Source organism: Notolabrus celidotus, chromosome 9 (assembly GCF_009762535.1).
Source record: "Notolabrus celidotus isolate fNotCel1 chromosome 9, fNotCel1.pri, whole genome shotgun sequence".
NCBI lineage: Eukaryota > Metazoa > Chordata > Actinopteri > Labriformes > Labridae > Notolabrus > Notolabrus celidotus.
Genome location: NC_048280.1, coordinates 33031077 through 33056607, shown reverse-complemented (window position 1 = coordinate 33056607; position 25531 = coordinate 33031077). Strand labels below are relative to the sequence as shown.

Below are 25531 nucleotides of genomic sequence, written 5' to 3'. Positions count from 1 at the left end.
GAATCAAAATAAAATTAAAAAGCAAAATCAATGAAATCATCTCCCCTTCTTGATGAACTGAGATGTTTGTTATTGATAAGTCTATGAATACATGCAGCACATCTCATACAACACTTCCTCACCGTGGTAAGACCAACCTTATCAATAACCTGCTAACTATCCTCAGCGGCTGGTCGTGGTTGAAGAGGAAGCACAGATCAGTCGATGGGAGGTTTTTTTTCTTCTAAATATTTGATCAATAACACATAAAAGTTAACCACATCAAAGCATCTCTTGTTTGTCTTGTCTTGTATGTACCATGTGGCGCCCACGCTCAAAAGGGATATTTCAGTGTTTTTGAAGTGGGGTTGTATGAGTTTTAAGCATTGACTGTATATAAAATGGATGATATCTCCCTCGGCTCGAAGTGATGCTGCCACAAAAACTGCTCCCCTTAGTGGCTGGCTGCAGTATAGGTCAAAAACTCTGTCTTACTAATGTTTCTCACATCCGTATGCTGTGTTGACATGTAGTAATTATTTGAGTGTTTTGTGTTCAAGGCATCTTTATAGTTTCTTTTTCATTAGGTATTAGAGGTAAAAAAAAAAGGGTTTACTTTGATTGACAGCTGCCGTAGAGAGAAACTCTGTAGGACCTCGGGATGGTACGCTGTAGGGTGGAGCTTGTTACCAGGGAAACACACAAATTCCCTACTGTGCAGACTCTGGCTGCAGAGAATGAAGATGTCAGCTTTCTGGAACGGGATATTTTGGCTTCAAAACCTTCCAATGGCAAAAGGTGGAGTGACGCCGTCCATTATATATACAGTCTATGGTTTTAAGTCACTAATAAGTCACTAGTAATAACGGATGCTGCACAGCTCATTCTATACACTTTTAATTTACTGCTCCAATAAGTTTTTAATTTGAATGAAAAAATATTAGAGGACAATTAGGAAGAAAAACCCCTCAGGCTCCATTCAAAATGTGGTTGTTTGATGGAGAGTTGCAGTCAGTTCAGAGCTCGGATAGAGTTTTGATAGTTTGGATACTAGAGTTTGGATAGCGTTTATATAGTTTGGAGAGTTTAGAGAGAGAGAGAGAGAGAGAGAGAGAGAGAGAGAGAGAGAGAGAGAGAGAGAGAGAGAGAGAGAGAGAGTTTGAAGATTTAGGAATGAGAAGAGGACAGGTAAGACGGAGCCAACTAGAAAGAGGAGAATTCCGTGCTGACTTAGTGTGAGACTGGTGCAGACTTGGCCTAATGGTTAAGTTGCACGCCCTTGAAATATATGGCTCGGGTTCAAGCTTAGCTTGCAGCTTTCTTACCACATTTTCCCCCCACTTTTTTCCCACTCTCCCAGTTTCAACACTGTCCTCTCCTCTATAAAATAAAAGGTGTAAAAGCCCCAAAAAATATAACTTAAAAAAAAGAAAGAGGAGGATTTCCCCTGTGTGGGAACATTTTGATATTTTGGCTTCAAAACCTTCCAATGGCAAAAGGTGGAGCAACGCCGTCCATTATATATACAGTCTATGGTTTTAAGTCACTAATGAGTCATTAGTAATAACGGATCCTGCACAGCTCATTCTAAATACACTTTTAATTTACTGCTCCAATAAGTTTTGAATTTGAATGAAAAATATTAGAAGACAATTAGGAAGAAAGACAATTAGGAAGAAAAACAAACAATAAAACTAGGGCGAGGGTTGAAATATAAGGTGTTTAAAAACGGACAAATTGAAATATTATTTTCCATTATGTTTAATGGTTGATGTTCCAAAAGTGTCACAAGGGTTCACTGTCCTCAACTTCCGTGTACGCTTCAATTGCGTCTGATAGTCTGAGAAAAGACTTCTATCTCTGTTATTAATCGTCGATATTTAATTTCTCGAGGTTTGTAATGAGCTGAGAAATCAATCTACATGTAGAAATAAAATCAGCTGGTGTGGTCGCCGTTTCAGCTTACAAAACAACAACAACCAGCTCACTCCTGAAGTTTGTAAAGTGATGTACCCGGACCCTGAACGCAGCACACACAGAGCGAGTCACGTGGGTCTGCTACTTTGGGGCGGAAGTGGAAACAGTCGTTTTCCGATCTCATCCCTCCTCACCTCCTCACCGAGTAGAGCTGCAGACTGGAACTGGTAGGATGCACTTTTACACATTTCACTTGTCCTAAAGATGTCTTTATAACTTCCAGCAGCGTTTATAAGCGGCTCGGTTCGTGTCACATGACTTTCTGATGAGACTGAAGCTCCAAAGCGCTGAAGCTTTATCCCTTCTTCCAACTTTAAACCTCATTATTATGCAAATACGCGCTAACTAACTTTGTTTTGAACCTTTCCTCCCTAAACAGGAATGAACGTGTTGTAATGTGGCTTTTATCTGGAAACAAAATCAGTTATTAAAGAGAAGAGTAAACTTGTTCAAACTCCTCCTCAGGTGCAGCTAAACACCCTGAGAAATAAGCCTCCTTCAGGTCCAACCATGGATCCCAGTGGTGCCAGTAAGGGTCCCGGATCAGGCAGGAGACCCTCCAGTCCCTCCATAGGGACATCCAAGGGTGCACCTCATCGGAGTGTTCAGAAGCCCAGGGCGAAGATAACCCCCTTCCACAGCTCACCCATACTCAGCAAACACCCAGGCTTGTTTCTGGACACCCCTGGTGGTCTGGCTGCACCACCTGTCAGAGAGAGACCACCTGCTGCTGGGATCTCCAAGCAGCCTGGTCCAGGTTCAGGTTCAGGCTCCGCACTGGCCACAACGAGAGAAAAAGTTCAGCCGAGCCGTCCTGTCGTGAAGGTAAACTGATAAACTCATGAAGGCACTGAAGGCTGTTCATCGCCTCCCCATTCATGATGCAGATAATGCTTCTTTTTAATCCCTTGCTCTGTGACCAGGAAATAATCTGTGGGAGGGAACTTCCCTGAGAGTCACATGGTAGAGACAATGTTGATGCAAAAATCTACTTTGTCTCGACTAATCTGTCTCTCCAGCGCAGCATCCTGTGGTGTGAATCATTTTAGTTTACTGAATGCTTTAAAAATGTAATCTAAATGCCTCCACAGCCTGCTGCTAAGAAGGCTTCAAAGTCCGGCCTGACGAAGTCAAAGAAGTCTGGACCTCCATCGAACACAGAGCATCGCCACAACCAGAAAGGTAAGAAGAGAGGAGTGCCCCCCGCTTCAAAACCTCACTCAGGTGAGTTTTTAGTCTCTCTTCAACTTGATCAAAAGTTTCAGTTTCTGTTTAACTTTGTTTTTTAAACTCAGCCAGTGTTTGTTTTTAGCTGGGGAGTCTGTTATGAGGCTGTGATCTCACACTGAGGGTCACTCTTAATAATCATGTCTTGGTGTTAGTTGTTTAAAGCTCCTGTGAGGAGTTTTTATCTGTTTATGAAACAGACTGAAAGTCAACTTGATGACGTACAAAAGCAAACCTGATCATAAGTAACAAGACGGTCTGTTTCTTTGTTGTTATCTTCAAAGTCTGAGACAGCTGCTGCAGGGTAGAAGTCAAGTGAAGCATAGGTTTTCAATAAATGAAACACTGAGCTGTTAAAAAATATCAGGGTGAGATTTTTGTGAAAAGCACAATAGTTTTGACGTCTTCAGTATTAATCTACAATGTTGAAAATAATTAAAATGAATAAAAACCATTGAATAAGAAGGTGTGTCCAAACCTTTGACTGGTAGTGTATTTAGGCACAAACTAACAGCATGTATTTACTCTTGTTGTCTCTACTAGTCATTTACTAACATTGAAGTATGTCACAGATGTTAAAATCCTGTGTGTACCTGTTTGGTATTGAAAAAGAAGATAGATGTCCTTAGTCACAATTTAAGGCACTCCTGCACACTGTCCAAAAAAACATCATTTGCAATGTTTCTATATCAAGTTATTCCAAATATCTTCAATTTTGACAGACTTTCATTGAGTACCAACAAAAGTAAAAAAAGCTTCATTGAAATCCAGAGACTACTTCTGAAAACATGTCACAACACAGTCACGGTCTTGGACTTTGGGGTGGGCACCTGGGATGGCATGCCACCTCTCTGGACATGCCCCTGCCGGCACTGACTCTTCGGCTCCATCTAATCTCTCTCTTTCTGTGTTTTTCTCAGCAGTGAAGAGGAAGAAGAGGAAGATGGGGATGTATAACCTGGTCCCCAAGAAGAAGACCAAAACCCTCAAACAGCCGGAGAAGGCAGGTTCATCACCTATTTATGAACATCTGTGTGTCTGTACTGTATTTTATATATATATAAGTTAAGATAAGATAAGATAGAATAGTCCTTTAATTTAAGTGTCATAGTAGCAAAGTAGACAGTGCAAAAGAGTATAAAGCAAACACGAGCCTATAAAATATAAATTATTAAAAAGTTATTAGCAATTAAAATTAAAGAGGTAAATAAAAGCATTTCTTATAACATATATATATATACATATATTATTGGTTATAGAGTCTGACCACTGCAGGAAGAAAAGACCTGTGGTATCTCTCTGTGAGACACTGCGGGTGAAGAAGTCTGTCACTGAACGAGCTACTTCGTGTTGTTATGGTCTCCTTGAGGGGGTGTGACGTGTTGTCCATCAGAGAAGATATCACCCTCCTGTCAGCCACCACCTCCACAGGGTCAAGTGGGCAGCCCAGGACAGAGCTGGCCTTCTTCACCAGTCTGTTCAGCTTCTTCCTGTCAGCAGCAGAGATGCTGCTTCCCCAGCAGACCACTCCAAAGAATATGGCTGATGCCACCACAGAGTCAAAGAAGGACTTCAGAAGAGCCCCCTCCACACCAAAAGACCTGAGTCTCCTGCTTTGTCCCTTCTTGTAGAGTGCGTTGCAGTTGTCTGACCAGTCCAGTTTGTTGTTTAGGTGAACACCCAGGTACTTGTGAGATTTCACAATCTCAATGTCCGTTCCCTGGATGTTCGCTGGTGTGGGAGGAGGGAGCTTGCGTCTTCTTTCCTGCGTTGAGATGGAGTTGGTTTCTCTGGCACCAGACTTCAAAATCCTGCGTCAGTTCTCTGTACTCCCTATATATGTTTTCCAAACATGAACATACCAACTTTAGGTGACAAACTTACACCAGAGGTCCTCAAAGTCAGTGTCAAGTTTCTGTCTCTGGAAGTAGAATAGTCTTCACTTTCCTCTCTCCTCTCGATCCAGAAACATGTCCTTCCTTTATTCTAAGAATGACACCCCGAGTATTCATGAGTTCAGACATTGGCCTCAAACATGTCTGACTAATGATTTCCCTTTGTTTCCATCAGAAAGAGGACCAAGCAGCCAGTCAGGTGAAGAAGGACGGAGCTGCAGCAGATGAGAACCCTGCGACTTCACCAGAGGCTGTAAAGGTTGTCAGAAATGAAGCCGTGATGGGGGAGGAGCCTGAAAACAACAGCCATGTTGAATACACAGAGCTGGCTTTGGACTGTCTGGACCTGAAGGCTCAGGAGGAGCTCCTCTCACCTCCGCTGTCAGGTGACTGATCTGTTTTCAGAGGATCATGTGAAGTCATCCTGTCCCTCTGTTCTTCCACAGAGAGTGGAATGTGATCTGTTATATCCATCAGCTGTTTGGTGTGATGTGTCTGCAGGTGCAGGGATGGGAGATGAGATGGCAGAAACAGACCTGGTGGAGGAGCTGCCTCTGTGCTGCTGTCGTATGGAGACTCCTTACAGCGGAGGAAGTCTGTCAGCGATGGATAACACCTGCATGGCCACAGAGAGCACAAACGGAGCGGTAAACATGATGTGACGTTTTCATGTTGGCCCTATTATTACACATTATTTGTTTTTTAAAAGATGATTGATGGACAGCTCTGTTGACCAATGAGAGGAGGAACAGTGAGAAGAAATGTAACAAACACTAACACAAGAGTCAGTAAACTTTCAAAAACTGTGAGTGTCTGCTTCAAATCCACACAATACTCTGTTCTGCTGTGGACTGGACCCACCTGAGGGATCCTTGATGTAAAGTTGGACATGTTGACACAGGGCTCTGTGAGACATTTAGTGGACACTGGAGGAATCTGCAGTTTTGGTGCTTTCAGCCAATCAGCTGCAGCGAGGTCATTTTTCAGTGTGTGTTGTTTTTGTTTTCTCGCCACAGCTGAGTCGTTGTCAGAGGAGAGTGATGAAGCAGGAAATGATGAGACCCTCTAACCAGGTCTGCCTCCTGGTTCTGTGTGAGGACCACAGAGCCGGCATGGTCAAGCACCAGTGTTGCCCCGGCTGTGGACTGTTCTGCAGGACGGTGAGTGGACACACAGAAGGCTGACATTAGTGCATACTCTACCTTGTTCATGTTTTTTTTCAGTGGACTTGATGAGGATCTCGCTGGTAAAATATGTCATGTTTTAGTAATTGGCCTGAAAAAAATGTATATAGGAATTTAATTCTTAGTATAAATAAAGAATATTTACAATCGCCCATGTATTTATCTTGAATGTATCGTATTGATGTGCGTGGCTGAATGAAATTCAATCTACACAGTTTTTGCACTTAACATAAACGTAAAACTAACAGGGTTTCCCATTATTGGCCTTAAGCTACATAAAGATGATCTAAGTCAGTCTAAGTCTAACCATGGACCTCATTGTAAAGTAATCCTGCGTCCACAGGGAATCTTCATGGAGTGCAGACCGTACGGCAGCATCTCCCACCGCTTCCACCGTGACTGCGCCTCCCTCCTGAAGGACGTCAGGTTCTGTCCTCACTGCGGAGAGGACGCCACTGGAGCAATAGAAGTCACCGTCCCGAAACCTGATCCGTCTCCCTCTGTACCCAGATCCAATCCTGGCCCGTCACTTCCAGCCGTGCCCACTGTGGCCACCCTGCCGTCCCTATCCAACACTCCCGCTGTGCCACAGGTGCTCCGGGCTAAGAAGACCGTGGAGCCGCAGAGAGGCAGAGAGGACAGCCCGAGCAGGTATCACACCACAAACGCCTCTTTGATACAGATGTGAGGAAACAGGAAGTAGTTATTCACAAGGAATGATTTTATATCTCTGGTTCTTCAGGTTGAGGAGTGAAACTGTGTGTGCTGCTGACAGACCCACTAAAGAGTCCCTGGAGACCATCCTGACAGCTCTGGATGATGAGAAGTGAGTTCACTCTGAAATACTTTGGTATCAGATGCCAAAGCAGTGGGCTGTGGCATGACCTTTTGCACTTCTTTAAATAATAAATTGAGACTTTTTATTGCGTTCCAGTCTGAAGCCAAAGAAAGTGAAGTACCCGACTAGACAGCTGTACATCTCTGCCAAACAGGGAGAGCTCAAGAAGGTCATCCACCTCCTCGGTAACTGCACTTTCATATTATTTGACATAAAACAGTTTTAATAAATGAAACTCAATGTCGGTTTTCATCATTGGATGTAACCTTCTTTTCTTCTTGCAGTCGATGGGAAGGATCCTAACTTATTGATGGAAGGCCAAAACAAAGTTACCCCTCTTCATGCAGCGGCTGCTGAGGGTCACCAGGAGATCTGCCACATGCTGGTGCAGGTGAGGAAGAGTTACAGGGGGGTTTGAGAGTAGGAATAAGTCCTCAAAAGCCATGACCTGCAGGTTTTGTTCTTCTTTTATGCCTTGGTGTAATTTTGTTGACTTTTTTTTGGCTTTGAGAACAACTGCCTCTAAAACATGTTTTAAACCATGACCCCATGTTTTGGAGACAAAATGTAAAAAGCTGTGAGACCGACCTTTATGGCTGCAGCGTAGGTTCAAAGGGGGAAAACCTCTTCTGGAAGGATGTCCACTAAGAGATAGGGATGTAAGGATATATCACAAGACGGTAAAAAATCAATACAAATAAGGGTGGATTAAAATCAATTCAACAAAATTTGTATTGCGAAATTATTTTTAAACAGTAGAGGGCGCTATCTGCATTTCAATCCGCTTGTTCAACATCACTAAGTCTCTTGCGCTGCTCTCTCGTCACTCGCTGAGTCGAGCAGAACAGACATGGCGGCAGCAGGTGAAGAAAGCATTTTGGCTTTCCCTGATATTCCTGAAGAAAATCATGTGGGAATTTGGGAATCCTTCACTGTCCATTTCTCTATAATTGTTCTGAAATTTTCCAACAAGATTTTTTGTACGGTCAATTTTAGTTTATTTGCAAGGTGCTGAAAAAAAGTGTGCAGTGGTTTTATTTGAGTTACAACACACCTTAAAAATGAAAAAGGATTACTTTGTTTACAAAGAAATATAAGATTAAAGTATATACTGCAATTGTCCATATCTGAGAATTGAAATAAAATTATAGTTATTTAAATTTTGAGTTCAATCCAGTTTTCCCATAAAATCATTAAGGTCTGCCAGGTCTGTCCGGCATCCTCCCCCGCCACCTGATCCAACTCACCACCAAGTGGTGATCAGTTGACAGCTCTGCTCCTCTCTTCACCCGAGTGTCCAGAACATACGGCCGCAGATCAGCCCACACGACTACAAAGTCGATCAGGGATCTGCGACCTAGGGTGTCCTGGTGCCACGTGCACTTATGAACACCCTTATACTGAACATGGTGTTCGTAATGGACAAACTGTGACTAGCACAGAAGTCCAGCAACTGAACACCGCTCAAGTTCAGATCAGGCAGGCTGCTCCTCCCAATCACGCCCCTACAGGTTTGCCAACGTGAGCATTGAAGTCCCCCAGTAGGACAATGGAGTCCCCAGTCGGGGCGCCTTCCAGCACCCGTCCCAAAGACTCCAAAAAGGGTGGGTACTCTGAACTGCAGTTCAGTGCATAAGCACAAACAACAGTCAGGACCCGTTCCCCGACCCGAAGGCGCAGGAAAACAACCCTTTTCGTCCACTGGGGAAAACTCCAACACACAGGCAGAGAGCTGGGGAGCTATGAGCAAGCCCACGTCCTCTTTGTTTACAAAGAAATATAAGAGTAAAGATATATATTGCAACTGTCCATATCTAAGAATTGAAATAAAATAATAGTTATTTAAATTTTGAGTACAATCCAGTTTTCTTGAAAATCGTGAGTGAATCGTATCGTGAACCACAAATCGAGTTGGAATCGACTCGTGGGTTGAGTATCCTTACATCCCTACTAAGAGGGCTTGTTGTGTCTGACAGGCTCAGAGTTTCACCCTAAATATCTGAAGACTCAGAGGAACAGACGTTGTCAAAAGCCATTTTTACACCGCCTGTTCAAGACGGGGCTGCAAAGGCTCCATCGCCCCTGGTTCTCAGGCACATCCAGGAGCAGCTGATTGGTTGACCTCAGTCTAGCTGTAGTATGGACACAGGGACACTTAATCCATTAAGAGCCTTTAAGGTCAACAGCATCATTTTGAAATGGGTCCTGTGATGGACAGGAGGCCAGCAAAGGGAGAGCAGCACAGGTGTGATGTGGTCTTTGTGTTTCCAGTCAGGAGGCGAGCAGCAGCTCTCTGAGCAAGCTGCAGACGTTGAATAGATGACTGGTCTAAGCCCACACATCAAGAATTACAACAGCCAGAGCGAGATGTTTTATACATAGATCTTTGGGAGAGAAATAGACCTTTACTTTAGCCATGAGACTTGATTGAAAGAAGCTGGAAACATCAAGACTCTACTAGAAGAGAGAGTACAAGTGCAGGTTGTCTAAATATCAAGACCTGATAAGTAATACTGGTATATCATATCCTATTCTGTGTTATTGTACCTTAGTGAATTGTGATGTAGTGTAGTTTATAATCACATTTAATGATTTGTTACTCAGGCTGGAGCTAACCTCGACACGTTCGACGAGGAGCAGAGGACCCCTCTGATGGCTGCCAGTGAGAACAACCACCTAGACACAGTGAAGTACCTGCTGAGAGCTGGAGCGTCTGTCAGCCACAAGGTGTGTCCTCCTCACACACTCGCCTGCCCTGTTAGATCTTGTCAGACAGCGTTCACTCGTCCTGTCAGTCTGATGTGAACACATGTCAAACTCTGCTTCTTCATCCATCACTCAGTCCAGTCTCACTCGATCACCTGCTGCCTCTGCTCTGTCCTTCTTTACTGCTCTGTAATTTAAAGATCACAGCGATGATGGTGTTCATTTACCTCAAGAAAAACATGGAGTTGGTGTGTGATGTAGCAGCTCGATGATAGGAGAGATACTGTACTGATGTGAGGGCCTTTGTGCTGGGAATAACATTTAAAAATGATTAAAGCAGCTTAAGTCACACTTCAGTGTCAGAAGGAAATAACCCTTATAGAAGCAGAGAGTGTAAGAGATAAGGATTACCTGTGAGGACACATTAACTGCTCATCCTCTGAACAAGTAGAAACATTGAATTGTCCTTTAAAAGTTTAAAGTAATTCTCCAGAGAGTTTGAGTTATTTGCTTTGACTCTGTCTCTTCAGCCTAGCTGTTTGACTCCAGAAACAGATGAACCACTCTTTCTTTCGTACCTGGACAGAGGTGGCAGTAGTGCAGTGTTGTTCATTGAATCATGTTGTCATCTCAGGATATCATGGGTTTCACCTGTCTGCATCTGGCTGCTAAACTGGGACATTATGACATAGTCCATCACCTGCTCTCCAAGGCATCCAAACACATCAACAGTCAGGTAACGTCACACAGGACTCCAAAGAACACGTATTTTACCCGGATGGTTTTGCTCGCTGTCAAGCTCAGTGTTTCTCTTCACTCAGGAGATCGCTCTGACACCAAAATACAAGGTGACTTATTTTTGATGATCTTTTCTGGGTCATCATCTTAAGCCTGCTGCATTGATGTGAACATACAGACCTCCTATTAGAGTAAATACTTGACAGACATAATACAGATCATGTAGATTAGTAATGATTATATTTCAAAGTCAATTAAGTGGAACATATTTTCCATTATAACAGAAAAAGTCAAAACATCTGAGGTCAGATGAAGATGCAGTTGCAGCTGTAATGGATGATCACAAACAAAATCCAAGTCGTATTAGTTTTTTGTAACAATAAGCTGTGAGCTCTCCTGTAGGTTTAATCTTGGGGTTATTCTAAAGATAAAAATCTAAACCACTTCTTCATTTTCTAATCTCAGAACCCATAAGCTGTCATCTCATGACTGTATGTGCCTCTGGCAATGATGGAAAACTATTTGGGAAATCTGGTGAAGCCAGTAATAATAATAATAATAATAATAATAATATTATCCAGCCCTCTGAGTAGGGGAGAACGGGGTTGGTTGTCACACTTTTTACTGTTTTGATGATTGCTCATCATCAAAACATCTTTCAATAGTCATTCCTATATTAAACTGAAGCTTAAGGTGTTGGCTTGAAATGTGTATCCCTCTCATTTTCCAACTCATTGTAACAAAGAGGCAATTAACTATCAAAGACACCCTGAGACATTGTGACAACCAACCCCATCACGGGGATGGTTGTCACACTCTATGGGGTTGGTTGACACACACTATGGGGTTGGTTGTCACACACTATGGGGATGGTTGTCACACACTATGGGGATGGTTGTCACACTCTATGGGGATGGTTGTCGCACACTATGGGGTTGGTTGTCACACTCTATGGGGATGGTTGACACACACTATGGGGTTGGTTGTCACACACTATGGGGATGGTTGTCACACACTATGGGGTTGGTTGTCACACACTATGGGGTTGGTTGTCACACACTATGGGGTTGGTTGTCTCACACACTATGGGGTTGGTTGTCGCACACTATGGGGTTGGTTGTCACACTATGGGGTTGGTTGTCACACACTATGGGTTTGGTTGTCACACACTATGGGGTTGGTTGTCACACTATGGGGTTGGTTGTCACACTATGGGGTTGGTTGTCACACACTTTGGGTGGTTGGTTGTCACACACTACGGGGTTGGTTGTCACACACTATGGGGATGGTTGTCACACACTATGGGTGGTTGGTTGTCACACACTACGGGGTTGGTTGTCACACACTATGGGGTTGGTTGTCACACACTATGGGTGGTTGGTTGTCACACACTACGGGGTTGGTTGTCAAACACTATGGGGATGGTTGTCACACACTATGGGGATGGTTGTCATATCCTATGGGGATGGTTGTCACACTATGGGGATGGTTGTCACACACTATGGGGTTGGTTGTCACACACTATGGGGATGGTTGTCACACACTATGGGGTTGGTTGTCACACTATGGGGATGGTTGTCACACACTATGGGGATGGTTGTCACACACTATGGGGATGGTTGTCACACACTATGGGGATGGTTGTCACACACTATGGGGATGGTTGTCACACACTATGGGGTTGGTTGTCACACACTATGGGGATGGTTGTCACAAACTACGGGGTTGGTTGTCACACACTATGGGGTTGGTTGTCACACTGGGGATGGTTGTCACACACTATGGGGTTGGTTGTCACACTATGGGGATGGTTGTCACACACTATGGGGTTGGTTGTCACACACTATGGGGATAGTTGCCACACACTATGGGGTTGGTTGTCACACACTATGGGGTTGGTTGTCACACTATGGGGTTGGTTGTCACACTATGGGGTTGGTTGTCACACACTATGGGGTTGGTTGTCACACACTATGGGGTTGGTTGTCACACACTATGGGGTTGGTTGTCACACTATGGGGATGGTTGTCACACACTATGGGTGGTTGGTTGTCACACACTATGGGGATGGTTGTCACACACTACGGGGTTGGTTGTCACACACTATGGGGTTGGTTGTCACACACTATGGGGTTGGTTGTCACACACTATGGGGTTGGTTGTCACACTGGGGATGGTTGTCACACACTATGGGGTTGGTTGTCACACTATGGGGATGGTTGTCACACACTATGGGGTTGGTTGTCACACACTATGGGGATAGTTGCCACACACTATGGGGTTGGTTGTCACACACTATGGGGTTGGTTGTCACACTATGGGGTTGGTTGTCACACTATGGGGTTGGTTGTCACACACTATGGGGTTGGTTGTCACACACTATGGGGTTGGTTGTCACACACTATGGGGTTGGTTGTCACACTATGGGGATGGTTGTCACACACTATGGGTGGTTGGTTGTCACACACTATGGGGATGGTTGTCACACACTACGGGGTTGGTTGTCACACACTATGGGGTTGGTTGTCACACACTATGGGGTTGGTTGTCACACACTATGGGGTTGGTTGTCACACTGGGGATGGTTGTCACACACTATGGGGTTGGTTGTCACACTATGGGGATGGTTGTCACACACTATGGGGTTGGTTGTCACACACTATGGGGATAGTTGCCACACACTATGGGGTTGGTTGTCACACACTATGGGGTTGGTTGTCACACTATGGGGTTGGTTGTCACACTATGGGGTTGGTTGTCACACACTATGGGGTTGGTTGTCACACACTATGGGGTTGGTTGTCACACACTATGGGGTTGGTTGTCACACTATGGGGATGGTTGTCACACACTATGGGTGGTTGGTTGTCACACACTATGGGGATGGTTGTCACACACTACGGGGTTGGTTGTCACACACTATGGGGTTGGTTGTCACACACTATGGGGTTGGTTGTCACACACTATGGGGTTGGTTGTCACACACTATGGGGTTGGTTGTCACAATGGTATTTTAATGGGAAAAATCTTCTAAAAAAGGGAAGAAGGCAGAACTAAATTTGAAAGTTTAATTACACTGACAAGTGATAGGCCTACATAACTTAATGCATTTTAACATAAAATGAGCAAGGACCATGAACAGGAAACACATCTTTAGGCCAGCCTATATAACAACATAAAGAACAAAACAAATAGGCCTAACAATAATGGCCGACTCAACTAGGCTACATGCAGTCACTCTCTGAGTTACAGTGATGGCAAATGTAGGGTCTGCACACTCCAACTCATTTAACTATACATGATTTTGCCAACATAGAGGTTGGTTGTTACATGTGGCAACCAACCCCAAAGAGAAGTTGACGACCAACCCAAACTGGATTTTTTTGCTAGCATCAAGGCTAACAACCATCTAACAACTACTTAGCTTGCTATTAAGACTCTAAACTATAGCTTTCCCCTCACACTTGTACCTGTAAGGGTAACACTTGTTTTGTTATAAACCCATCGTTTAAAAGCCTAGAAGAAAAATACTGAGGAGCTGAATATTTACAATTTGACATGAAAAACACAAAAAGTCCTCTCACCTCAAGTTCAGCTGTCTTACTCCAGAGAAGACTATGTAGGTGAACTCTGATCCTAATTCTGGAAATGTCCATACCACATTTTGAGAGACAGCGCCCTCTGGTGGCAAGATATATTGAGTGTGCCAACCAACCCGTTTGACAACCAACCCTGTTCTCCCCTACAGATAATTTGTTTTATGTAGAATCAGTTCAAATAGTTTCTGGTTTTGGTTTCTGATCCACAAGTGGCAAAACATCCCGATGTGAGCCGACAAGATTGCACATCAGACACACGTCACTCTAAAGCAGGATGTAAGGCTCGCCTCCGGGATGAAATACTGTTCTTTTGAGTCCTAGATTCACACTGCCTCATTCACTTACTGCTGCTGACAGCTTTTCTATGCATGAAAAGGTGTTAGTGTGATTCTCTGCAGCAGGTTTACAGCTTGTGTCTCTGCAGGACGACGGGGGATGGACTCCCATCACCTGGGCCATCGAGTACAAGCACAAGGAGCTGGTCCACCTGCTGCTGAGCAAGGGGGCCGACGTTAACATAAGAGACAAGGTCAGTGCACGCAACGCACCGTTCACTTTGACACCACACACCATTACACACTGGTTTTCACACTTATTACAGCCCTGCAGCTCGGCTCTCTGATGAGTGTGATCTCTGTGGACGCATGGTATTTTTAACCTCTTAACTGAGTGAGATTATGAAGACTACATCAGAAGATCAGATGGAGTGTCACCTTCTGCCAGGAGAGGAGGAGACTGCACTCCTTTTATGTGGTGGTTAAAATCAGAGGTGATTTCATCCTAGACAGGAAGTCACAGTGTCACCAAGTCCTCAGACCTGGAGTCCAGGTCAAGTCTCAAGTCCCCAGCATTCAAGTCTGAGTGAAGTCACAAAAGAAGAATCATAGTCGAGTCCTCATTACCTGAGGTTACATGGGACTTCCACCAGATCCTTGTCCGGTCCGTCTCTGATCCACTGCGGTCCGATGCAGGCCCGCCAGACAGCTGGAGTCATGTGACCCAGAAAAGAACTTTAGATTTTATGATCAGCTTGGAGGTCTTTACCAAATTCAATGAGTATAAATTCAATAAAAAAACACTCTGCTTGAGAGTTCATGTTTTTTAAGGTGTGTGCGTTTAGATCAAGTTGTAGATCTTCTAATTAAATGCTGATTAAAGGGGACATATCACGCTTTTTTCATCAATATATATTGGTCTAAGAGGTCCCCAAAACATGTCTTTAAAGTTTATGCTCAAAAAAACACTTTGAAATCAGATTTTGGCATGCCTGAAAAGTCCTCTTCTTCATTCCTCATCAGAACACTCTGTTTTCCCTCTGACCACGCCCCCTCCGGAAGTGGATATGCCTCGCTCTCCAACACGTTGATCTAATGTTTACATGTTGGCTGAATATACACGGCTGCTCAGAGATCGCGTTACTTCAACCCTCTGAATCTGATCCTGACGGAGAGGCGCCTGTAGCAGGACCTTTCTGAAGGATTGGTCATAGATTTAGTGTTTCTTGTTGTTTTATTTATCAGTATGTCGACGTGTGTCTTGGTACACAGCTACGAACATGTAGCTATGTGGCTATGCTAACTAGCGCTAGCACTTATCCATGATAAATAAAAATCATCCACTAGATCTTCAAATCTGCAGACGTGGGGAGTAAAACCGACCTCTGCCAGAAAGGCAGCAGGACCTTTTATGAACGATTGGTCACAGATTTAGTGTTTCTTATTGTTTTATTTGTCAGTATGTCGACGTGTGTCTTGGTACACAGCTACAGCTACAGCTACAGCTACAGCTACAGCTACAGCTATGAACATATAGCTATATGGCTATGCTAATTAGCGCTAGCACTTATCCATGACAAATAAAAATCATCCACTATATCTGCAGACGTGGGGAGTAAAACCGACCTTTGTGTTTATTAAGACAGCCTACAACTAGCATGCCTCCCTCCTAAGCTCCTTGTTACCACACATTTGTGCAGGTAATGATAAACGGAGGAGGGGATTCAGTATTATTTTATACAGTCTATGGGCTGAACAAGCTCCGAGCTCTGACTCCATGACAGACCGGATATTGTTGTTACGTAACAAAAACACGGAAGTCTGAAACGGCTGGTTTCACACACATTTACAGAAAGGTGGAGAAATCAAAACAGGGGCAGAATGGATTTTTTTCATTCTCGGGGGGGTTTGTAGACATGCCAGGGACACATATTTCAGGTAAAGAACCATTAAAAAGTCCATTTTGCATGATATGTCACCTTTAATTAAATCCCTGGCTGATCTTAGCCGTCATCTCTATGACTGGAACCAGCAGGGAGTTAATAACACAGTGCTTATTTGTGAGTGCGTAGAACAAAAAAACATCATGCCTGTAGCTCATAAAGTCCCTCCTCTCTCTGAACATGACGCTTTTTCTGCAGGAGGAGAACGTTTGTCTTCACTGGGCGGCGCTGGCGGGCTGTGATGACGTGGCTCAGGCTCTGCTGGAGGCTCGGTGTGACCTCGGCGCCATCAACGCTCACGGTGACTCACCGCTTCATGTCGCTGCCAGAGAGAACCACCTGGAGTGTGTGATGTGAGTCTGGAGAGGATCATAAAAATGTCCTGACCCTTCACTCACTTTTGAACCTCAGCTGTCAGGCTGGAATCATTTGTTTCAACCCTTGTCTCTGTAAAATGTTTCCTTTGTGTTTCATTTTGAATGGTGCATTCACTGACTGACCAAGAGCACAAGAAAGTCAGCTCTCTGTGTGAAGACAGTGGGAAGCAGCAGCAGCAGCCAGGGGTTGGTTTCTCATTTCTGCAGATGTCAGTGAAGTTATTTCGTGCACAGCAGGACTTAATGATGAGATCTAAGTTTTAATTCACTCCTCAAAGTCATGGCTGGATCTAAGAGGCATAAAGTCCTATATAAACTAAATCCAAAGATACATAACCCTTGGATTATGTCATTTTGTGACAGCGTAAGAATAGAGTTAAACTCCATCCATCCATCCATCCATCCATCCATCCATCCATCCATCCATCCATCCATCCATCCATTACCTTGACCGCGTATCCCGTTTCGGGGTCACGGGGGGCTGTAGCCAATCCCAGCTGACATCAGCCGGAGGGCAGGGTAGGGTACACCCCGGACAGGTCGCCAACCTATCACAGGGCTAACACAGAGAGACAGACAACCATTCATGCACGCACTCACACCTACAGGCAATTTAGAATGACCAATTAACCTGGTGAGCATGTTTTTGGACTGATGGAGGAAGTCGGATTACCTGGAGAGAACCCACGCATGCATGGTGAGAACATGCAAACTCTACACTGAAAGGCAACTGCCCGACCGGGGACTTGAACCAGGAACCTTCTCGCTATGAGGCAACAGTGCTACCCACTGCACCACCGTGCACCCTTGAACTCTTTTTTGGACATGGCTACCTCCATGAAAGTCAGTGACAGTGTCACCATGTCCTCAGACCTGGAGTCCAGGTCAAGTCTCAAGTCCCCAGCATTCAAGTCTGAGTGAAGTCACAAAAGAAGAATCATAGTCGAGTCCTCATTACCTGAGGTTACATGGGACTTCCACCAGATCCTTGTCCGGTCCGTCTCTGTCATTTTGTGACAGCGTCAGAATAGAGTTGAACTCCATCCATCCATCCATCCATCCATCCATCCATCCATCCATCCATCCATCCATCCATCCATCCATCCATCCATCCATCCATCCATCCATCCATCCATCCATCCATCCATCCATCCATCCATCCATCCATTACCTTGACCGCGTATCCCGTTTCGGGGTCACGGGGGGCTGTAGCCAATCCCAGCTGACATCAGCCGGAGGGCAGGGTAGGGTACACCCCGGACAGGTCGCCAACCTATCACAGGGCTAACACAGAGAGACAGACAACCATTCATGCACGCACTCACACCTACAGGCAATTTAGAATGACCAATTAACCTGGTGAGCATGTTTTTGGACTGATGGAGGAAGTCGGATTACCTGGAGAGAACCCACGCATGCATGGTGAGAACATGCAAACTCTACACTGAAAGGCAACTGCCCGACCGGGGACTTGAACCAGGAACCTTCTCGCTATGAGGCAACAGTGCTACCCACTGCACCACCGTGCACCCTTGAACTCTTTTTTGGACATGGCTACCTCCATGAAAGTCAGTGACAGTGTCACCATGTCCTCAGACCTGGAGTCCAGGTCAAGTCTCAAGTCCCCAGCATTCAAGTCTGAGTGAAGTCACAAAAGAAGAATCATAGTCGAGTCCTCATTACCTGAGGTTACATGGGACTTCCACCAGATCCTTGTCCGGTCCGTCTCTGTCATTTTGTGACAGCGTCAGAATAGAGTTGAACTCCATCCATCCATCCATCCATCCATCCATCCATCCATCCATCCATCCATCCATCCATCCATCCATCCATCCATCCATCCATCCATCCATCCATCCATCCATCCATCCATCCATCCATCCATCCATCCATCCATCCATCCATCCATCCATCCATCCATCCATCCATCCATCCATCCATCCATCCATCCATCCATCCATCAATCTATCAATCTGTCCTTCCATTACCATGACCGCTTATCCCGTTTCGGGGTCACGGGGGGCTGGAGCCAATCCCAGCTGACATCGGATGGAGGGCAGGGTACACCCTGGACAGTTCGCCAACCTTCAAGGGTGCACGGTGGTGCAGTGCTACTCACTGCACCACCGTGCACCCTTGAACTCTTTTTTGGACATTGCTACCTCCATGAAAGTCAGTGATTCAAATCATCTGTCCAGTAGATGTGCATCACTAGTTATTTTTCATCCTAATTTGTGCCTTTTGTTAGCTGTTTCATTGCACACACAACAATCTTCGCTTTCTAAACAATGATCATTCAATGTGATTATCGCTCAGTAGATTTTTTTAACCATGAGCTAAAACTCAAATACCTGCAGACAGAGATCAATCTTCAAACACACACAGGGATTTAAACTTGTTTAGAGAAGAGGAAAAATAAAGTTCTGACAGCCATCAAGCAGCCCTGAGCTCAACTTCTGGATAAACCTCAACACCAACTTTAAACCAGATCTAACTTTAAAGTTGGCCCTCACTGACTTTGTGTCTGAATGAGAGAAAACGTTGACACTGCTGGTTTAATGTTGCGCGGTTGGAGCGATGGGGTCGTTCAAGACTTGTAACAGGCCTGCCAGGTGATTGGATCACAAGTGGACAGCTCTGGGCACGAGCGTTCGCCTCCGTATGTGGCCAGAGTGATCAGATCTCAGTCCATCCTCTGGCAGCACTGAGTGTGTTTACACCCGTAGTTCACGTGTAATCCAGTCACCAAGGATGGACTTGACGTTGGATATGAACAGGGTCTTCTACAGTCATACAACTTCACATCCAACATCATGTTAAAGAATCATATAGTTTGAGTTTAAAGTTTGCCCAAGTTTTCACATACTTCTGGTGTCTCAACAACCTGGATAATCCAGTCCAGAAATATCTGCAGGATATTGGTTTCAGCCTCAGCGTCCCCTTATTACTCATCCTCTGATGATCCGCTTTATTGTGTTTTTAAGCTCACCGTGTTATCTCTGCGCCTCAGACGTCTTTACTTCCTTCCTGTGCAGGTTGTTTCTGTCTCGAGGAGCTGACGTCAACCAGAAGAACAGGGAGGGGGCGACGCCTCTGGACTGCTGCGCCCACAGCTCCAAAGTGTGGACGGCCCTCAACACCAACAAGAAGCTGACGGACGCGAGGAGAGGGCGAGACTGTCAGGGGGAGAGGGTGCTCAGCAGGTAGACTGTGACGCTGCTGTGTGTGTGTGTGTTCATATTAATGTTGATTCTTTAATATTACACATATATATATATATACAGTATATATATACATACTGTTATTTGTTTGCTGTCTGCTCTCTTCTCTGTTTGATTTTGATTGGAACTGTTCCTCTGTGGGTTCACACCTCTCTCCACGTCTGTCTTATGAAACACTTTAAACTGAAGAAACAAACAGAAAGCGCAATCACTCTGAAGAAGAGGATGCTTTTATGTTTCCATACATGAATCAAGGCTCTGCTTAAACTAGCTAGCTTTGAAAGCATGGTGTCGTGTTTGTTGTCTGAGTATTATTGACCTGTTACGTTTGAGCAGGTTTGGTAAGAAGCAGAAGAAGCAGTCTGAGGAAATCCTCCTCCTTTTGCTCTCCATACAAACACATTCTGTGATGAAGCAACAAACCAAACTCTTTAAAATTCATCCTGACAAAGCAGTGTTAATTTTGGCTTCTATTTTAGATTTAGTATTAGTCTTAGTCTTTAGAGGAAAATGCGAGTTGCCTTTAATTTTTGCCAGAACATTTTCTCTCTTTAAAATAATTCATGTAGTCGCTCAGATATCGGTATCAGGGTCTGTTTGAGTTGTGGTTCATTCAAACTCAAAATGAATTATTCTAATATTTTGATTTATATTTTTTTAAGTTTTTTTTCTGAAAATACACTTTCTCAACTGAAGTGAAAATATTGAAGATTTGTATGATATTCTATGTCGTTGAGATGCCCCTGTACTCATTATAACAGATATCTTTGAATGAGTGCAGATAACAATCTGATCTGATCTTTGATGTTGTCTCAGTACTTCAACTATATTATGTGTCCCATTGTAGACGGCATCATGAACAGAGGAGAGAGTCTATCGCTGGGTGTTGGCTGAAGTTTGGTGACTCACTGTTGGATTATTGTCTGAACAGAATGAGAAGCACCACTTGGAGCCCAGTTGAAGTCTTCAATTACAAAATCTTTTCAAAACAGACTTTTAAAAACATGGACTGTTAGCAGATATTTGAATTTCAATGTATTAAACACAAGAAAGGGGAATGAAGCAGAGACTTAAGGTGTTGATAGGAGTGTTTTTTCACTTTGGACTGAGCCACGAGAGGATTAGATTAAGATATCTGACTGGATGTAATCTGAAAATCTGGTTGTTCAGTCTGAAAAAGAGGTTAATGAAATCGAGCCAGAGCAGACAATCCAGTCTTGTTATCTTTATGAAACCTCCAGTTTGTGTTGTCAACACCTTTGAATATGATCAAGATAACTTTGATCCTGACGTCAGCAGAGGGCTGGATTCAGACCGGTTTACAAGAACTAAATGTTAGAAGATTATCAAATGAAACATTCCTAAAATAATGTTGATATCTTGACATTTTTTGTGTTAATGTTTTGCACAGGAATTAATGATAACAGTTGATGAAGTAATGTTTACATGTTTAAGAAATAATGTTGTCTTTAGAAAAAAATCCACCAAACAGCATCAATATGAAATATGAAGAAGAGGTTCTTTCAGGTGCCCCCTGTGGACAAACCATGTGGCTTGTGTTCCCATCTAGTTTAAGATAGATCAAGTTTAAGCTGAACGAGGAGTTTGAAGAGACTAGATTCCCATCTAAAGAACAGGTAGTCTGCCTTTGGTCATCCAGAAGTCTGCACCTGGATCAGGATGATCAGATTCATCAATTCATGTTTTGTTTGCGATCCACATCCAAAAAACACAGGACTTCTACCTGATTCGTATCCGGTCCATCTCTGATCCGCTGTAGTCTGGCTCCGCGCCCTCTCGTCCGTCAACACCCAGCGGTTGCGTTTTCAGAACGCAGCACGGAGCAGGACCGCCAGACAGCTGGAGTCATGTGATCGAGGTTTTCCCACGGTAATCCCTGAATCAAGGATTCTCCTCCTCCTCCTCTCCTCATCCATGTTGTCTTTCTGGTCCTCTGAAAACCTCTGACCTGTTGACTCCAGGCCTGGCTCCACTCATCATGACAGTTTGTTGTTGTAGTTAAGTGAAATACGATATGGTGATAACACAGAGTGTTTTATTCTGAAAATTAACTGGATGTTTTCATTTTGTTTTGGTGCCTGACTTCCTGTCCCGCTCCATCTGCTCTGCATCCAGCAAAAATAGAAGTCTTGCGTATCTGATCCGACCTGCTGGATCAGAGGCGCATCCGGAACGTAACAGAGCAGATCCAGTGGAAGTTAACACATTGACTAGTATAGAAACATTTGGCCAGAAGGTGGATTGCCCGGCCGTGGATAGCAAAAAGTAGATTTCCAAATCTGGATTATTCTTATCCAAATGAAAGAACCCTGGTTTAGTCTTTGTGCTAAGCTAGGCTAACCACATCCTCACACTTACTCTCTTCTCAACACCCAGACATGACGAATAAGTCTTTCATTCTGTCCTCCACCTTTCTGCTCAACAACTCTTCCTTCCACATGGTGAGATCAGATTTTAAAACTCTCTTTTCTTCCTCTCTCAGGGACATTTCTCACGGCTACGAAGCTGTTCCCATCACCTGCGTCAACGGTGTCGACAGCGAGCCGTGTCCTGAAAACTTTAAATACATCCCAGACAGCTGTGTCACCTCCCCGCTGAACATAGACAAGGACATCACTCACTTACAGGTGAGACTTCAGGTGTCTGTGAATTTTATTACTGTGCTCTGAAGAGGCCGGGACATGACACACATTTAATATCCCTTCCTGTTTATTTAGAGAAGAACTTTGATGATATTCCATATTTTCATTATTGTCTGCAAATCCCATGTGCGGAGGCGAAACAACAACGAAGACTGTGTCCCGTTAACAAGTATCTTGTGTGAATCCCCAACCTGACGCACCTCCATCCTACAGCGCTGTACAGATCCTGTGCTAAAAGCTGCAAAGCCCCTCAGCCTGATTCATGGACCATTCAGAGCCTTTTGGTCAGTGATAATCAAGAAGACCAGAGTCAATCAGCGTAATCGCTGCACTGTATTATTTGGGCATTACTGTACTCAAAGCATGCAGGAGCAGCAGTATGGCAGGCTGTAAACTCTCAAAGGTGTCCTGACTGGTAGCTGGATTATCCAGAGAGCACAAGTTTTAATTAAAACATGCAAAAACAGGAAGTAAAGCAGCTCCTCTTTAAAGTTCAGTCTCTCTCTGATGATCTGTGATGAGACTTTATGGTCTGCAAGCTGCAATTCAGTCATTACAGTTGCTCTATACACAATAAGTTATACAAATACAACAATAAGCTCTGTAGAAAACAAATACATGGTTGAAGTCCCCAGAGATCAGGAAGAGGGCATTCTGGTGGTCTGTCTGGAGTCTGGCTCTGGCAGCGTTGAGAACGTTGGACGCCGTAGTCGGGTTGGCAGAGGGGGGATGTAAACAGTTACCAGTATGACGTGAGATCAATCAATCAATCAATCAATCAATCAATCTTTATTTGTATAGCGCTCAATCACAACAAACGTTATCTCAAGACGCTTTTACAAACATAGGAGGTCTAGACCACTCTATGTCAAATTATGAACAGAGTCCCAACACCAAGACAGGATAAGACTCAGTCTGACCCCACCTTAATCCACCATGAGCATTGCACATCGCAGTGTTTAGCTAGTTACAGTGGAGAGGAAAAACTTCCTTTTAACAGGCAGAAACCTCGAGCAGGACCAGACTCATGTTAGACACACATCTGCCTCGACCGAGTTGGGTCTGGAAAGAGGGATAGAGGAGAATAAGAGAGAGAGGGAGCGGTGATAGCGATGAGACGAGTAGTAGTAGCTGTTGCCGCTGGAGTCCAGCATGTCCACAGCAGGAGGACGTCTACGGCAGCTCAGAGGAACCTACGAGACAAGGGAGCTCAGGGACTCCAGAAAGGTCTATGATTAGAAACTTTAATGGGACAGGAAGAGATAAAGTAAGTGATGGAGAGTTGGGGAGGGGGTGATATAGGATCCCAGTGTGTCAGTCTAAGTCTATAGCAGCATAAATAAGAGCTGGTCCAAGCCTGATCTAGCTCTAACTATAAGCTTTATCAAAAAGGAAAGTTTGAAGCCTACTCTTAAAAGTAGGGAGGGTGTCTGCCTCCTGGACCCTGACTAGTAGATGATTCCAAAGGAGAGGTGCCTGATAACTGAAGGTTCTACCTCCCATACTACTTTTAGGGACGTTAGGTACGATGAGCAGGCCTGCATGTTGGGAGCGTAGTGTTCCAGAGGGGTAATAGGGCAGTATGAGCTCTTCGATCTCCCTGTGCAGATATGGTCAGAGTCCCACAGTGCTCTCGGTGCTATCCTGGTCAATCGGACAGTCTGGAAGCCGTCAATGGAGATATTGTGGTTCCTCCTGTTAGCTCGCCCATCTTATTATCCAGAGATCTCACTTTTCCCATGATGAGAGGGGAGAGACACAGCTTCTATCTCCTCTCCATAAACCTCGGTCTTCTCCTCCCACTTAACTCTATGCCTCCTCTGCCTCTATGCGTCCTAAATCTCCAGAGTTCTGCAGGAACATCCAGCGTTTAAAGTTTATGGTTAAAAAAGCTTTAAGTTACTCGGAGCAATGAGAAAGTTGTTCACACAGGAAGTGTTTTAATGCCAAGCTGACAGGTTGAGAATGAAAACTCTGATGAATGTGGTTCATACAGTCAGGATGTGAGACTTGTTGAGGCTGTTAGAAGAAGGAAAAGGAACAGTCAAAGCTCTATCAGAATGCAGAATCTACCCGGACTGAAGAAACGTAGACTTTATTTTTCAATTGGGATGGGTGTCTCTATCTTTTGTTATTTTGCAGAAGCTGTGCAGCTCATCCTGTTCAGAGGATTATTTGGGAACAGACTTTAAAAGTGTATCAAAGGGATGCATCACGATTCTGAGTTCATTGACTGTGAGTCAGAACACTTTTCAGCTGTGTCATTGCACACAGAGCAACGCTTTCCAATTTACAAACCCTGTCACAAAAGGACAGAACCATAAAATGGGCTGTTACAGAGACAGAGGGCAGCGTGACTCCAGTCTGTCTGCTGCTCTCCTGCTCTCCTGCTCTCTGCTGCAGGTCTCAGACCTCTTCTAAACCAGACCATACAGACTTTCTGTAGTTGTCCTCTGTGATTGTCTGCAGACTCTCTCAGTGCTGTGTGTGGGTTTAATAACTGAATATGAGCTGGACCAAACTGAGCTGTCTCTGACTGTGGGGAAATCTGATGTTTTGGCGTCATAGATGACAAAGAAACGTGCATCTCACAGGTAAAACATGAGAGTCATGCAGACGAAAGAGAGGCGTTGATTTGAAGCTCTGATGAAGAAGTCGATTGTTTTGTTAAAGCTCCTGTGAGGGGTCCTGAAACAGACTGAAAATGACAGTGATGCCTGTGAAGACCTACAGTAGCAGACAAGACCACCAGCTATAAGATGAGGAACATCCATGTTATAGTTTTTAATGCCTGAAACACTCTGAGGGGGGAGGTGTCAGACCTGAAGGAACAGCTTTTCTCTACTTATTCTGCTGCAAACATTCACAGCGAGAGATAGCTTTGACTCTTAACAGAGGGCAGGAGGAGG

The 25531-nt window shown here is 44.3% G+C and overlaps 1 protein-coding gene across 5 annotated transcripts in view; it reads left to right on the top strand.

Annotated features, from left to right (window-relative positions):
- Window positions 1-1991: 1991 nt before the first annotated feature.
- The window catches only part of ehmt1a (euchromatic histone-lysine N-methyltransferase 1a), a 33646-nt gene continuing 10106 nt past the window's right edge, over window positions 1992-25531 (top strand). Inside the window, exons 1-18 of one of the 5 annotated variants that reach the window (XM_034692025.1) lie at window positions 1992-2123; window positions 2422-2781; window positions 3048-3138; window positions 4107-4186; window positions 5254-5464; window positions 5580-5725; window positions 6095-6238; window positions 6606-6913; window positions 7005-7088; window positions 7197-7285; window positions 7385-7491; window positions 9705-9827; window positions 10441-10542; window positions 10628-10654; window positions 14568-14672; window positions 16560-16714; window positions 19774-19941; window positions 22463-22607. In XM_034692025.1, coding sequence (XP_034547916.1) covers window positions 2467-2781; window positions 3048-3138; window positions 4107-4186; window positions 5254-5464; window positions 5580-5725; window positions 6095-6238; window positions 6606-6913; window positions 7005-7088; window positions 7197-7285; window positions 7385-7491; window positions 9705-9827; window positions 10441-10542; window positions 10628-10654; window positions 14568-14672; window positions 16560-16714; window positions 19774-19941; window positions 22463-22607 — 2400 coding nt within the window. In that variant the 5' untranslated portion in view covers window positions 1992-2123; window positions 2422-2466. Of the gene's footprint in view, window positions 2124-2421; window positions 2782-3047; window positions 3181-4103; window positions 4187-5253; window positions 5465-5579; window positions 5726-6094; window positions 6239-6605; window positions 6914-7004; window positions 7089-7196; window positions 7286-7384; window positions 7492-9704; window positions 9828-10440; window positions 10543-10627; window positions 10655-14567; window positions 14673-16559; window positions 16715-19773; window positions 19942-22462; window positions 22608-25531 lie in introns of all 5 variants that reach the window. The other 4 variants (XM_034692024.1, XM_034692021.1, XM_034692022.1 and 1 more) reach the window with 4 other exon arrangements.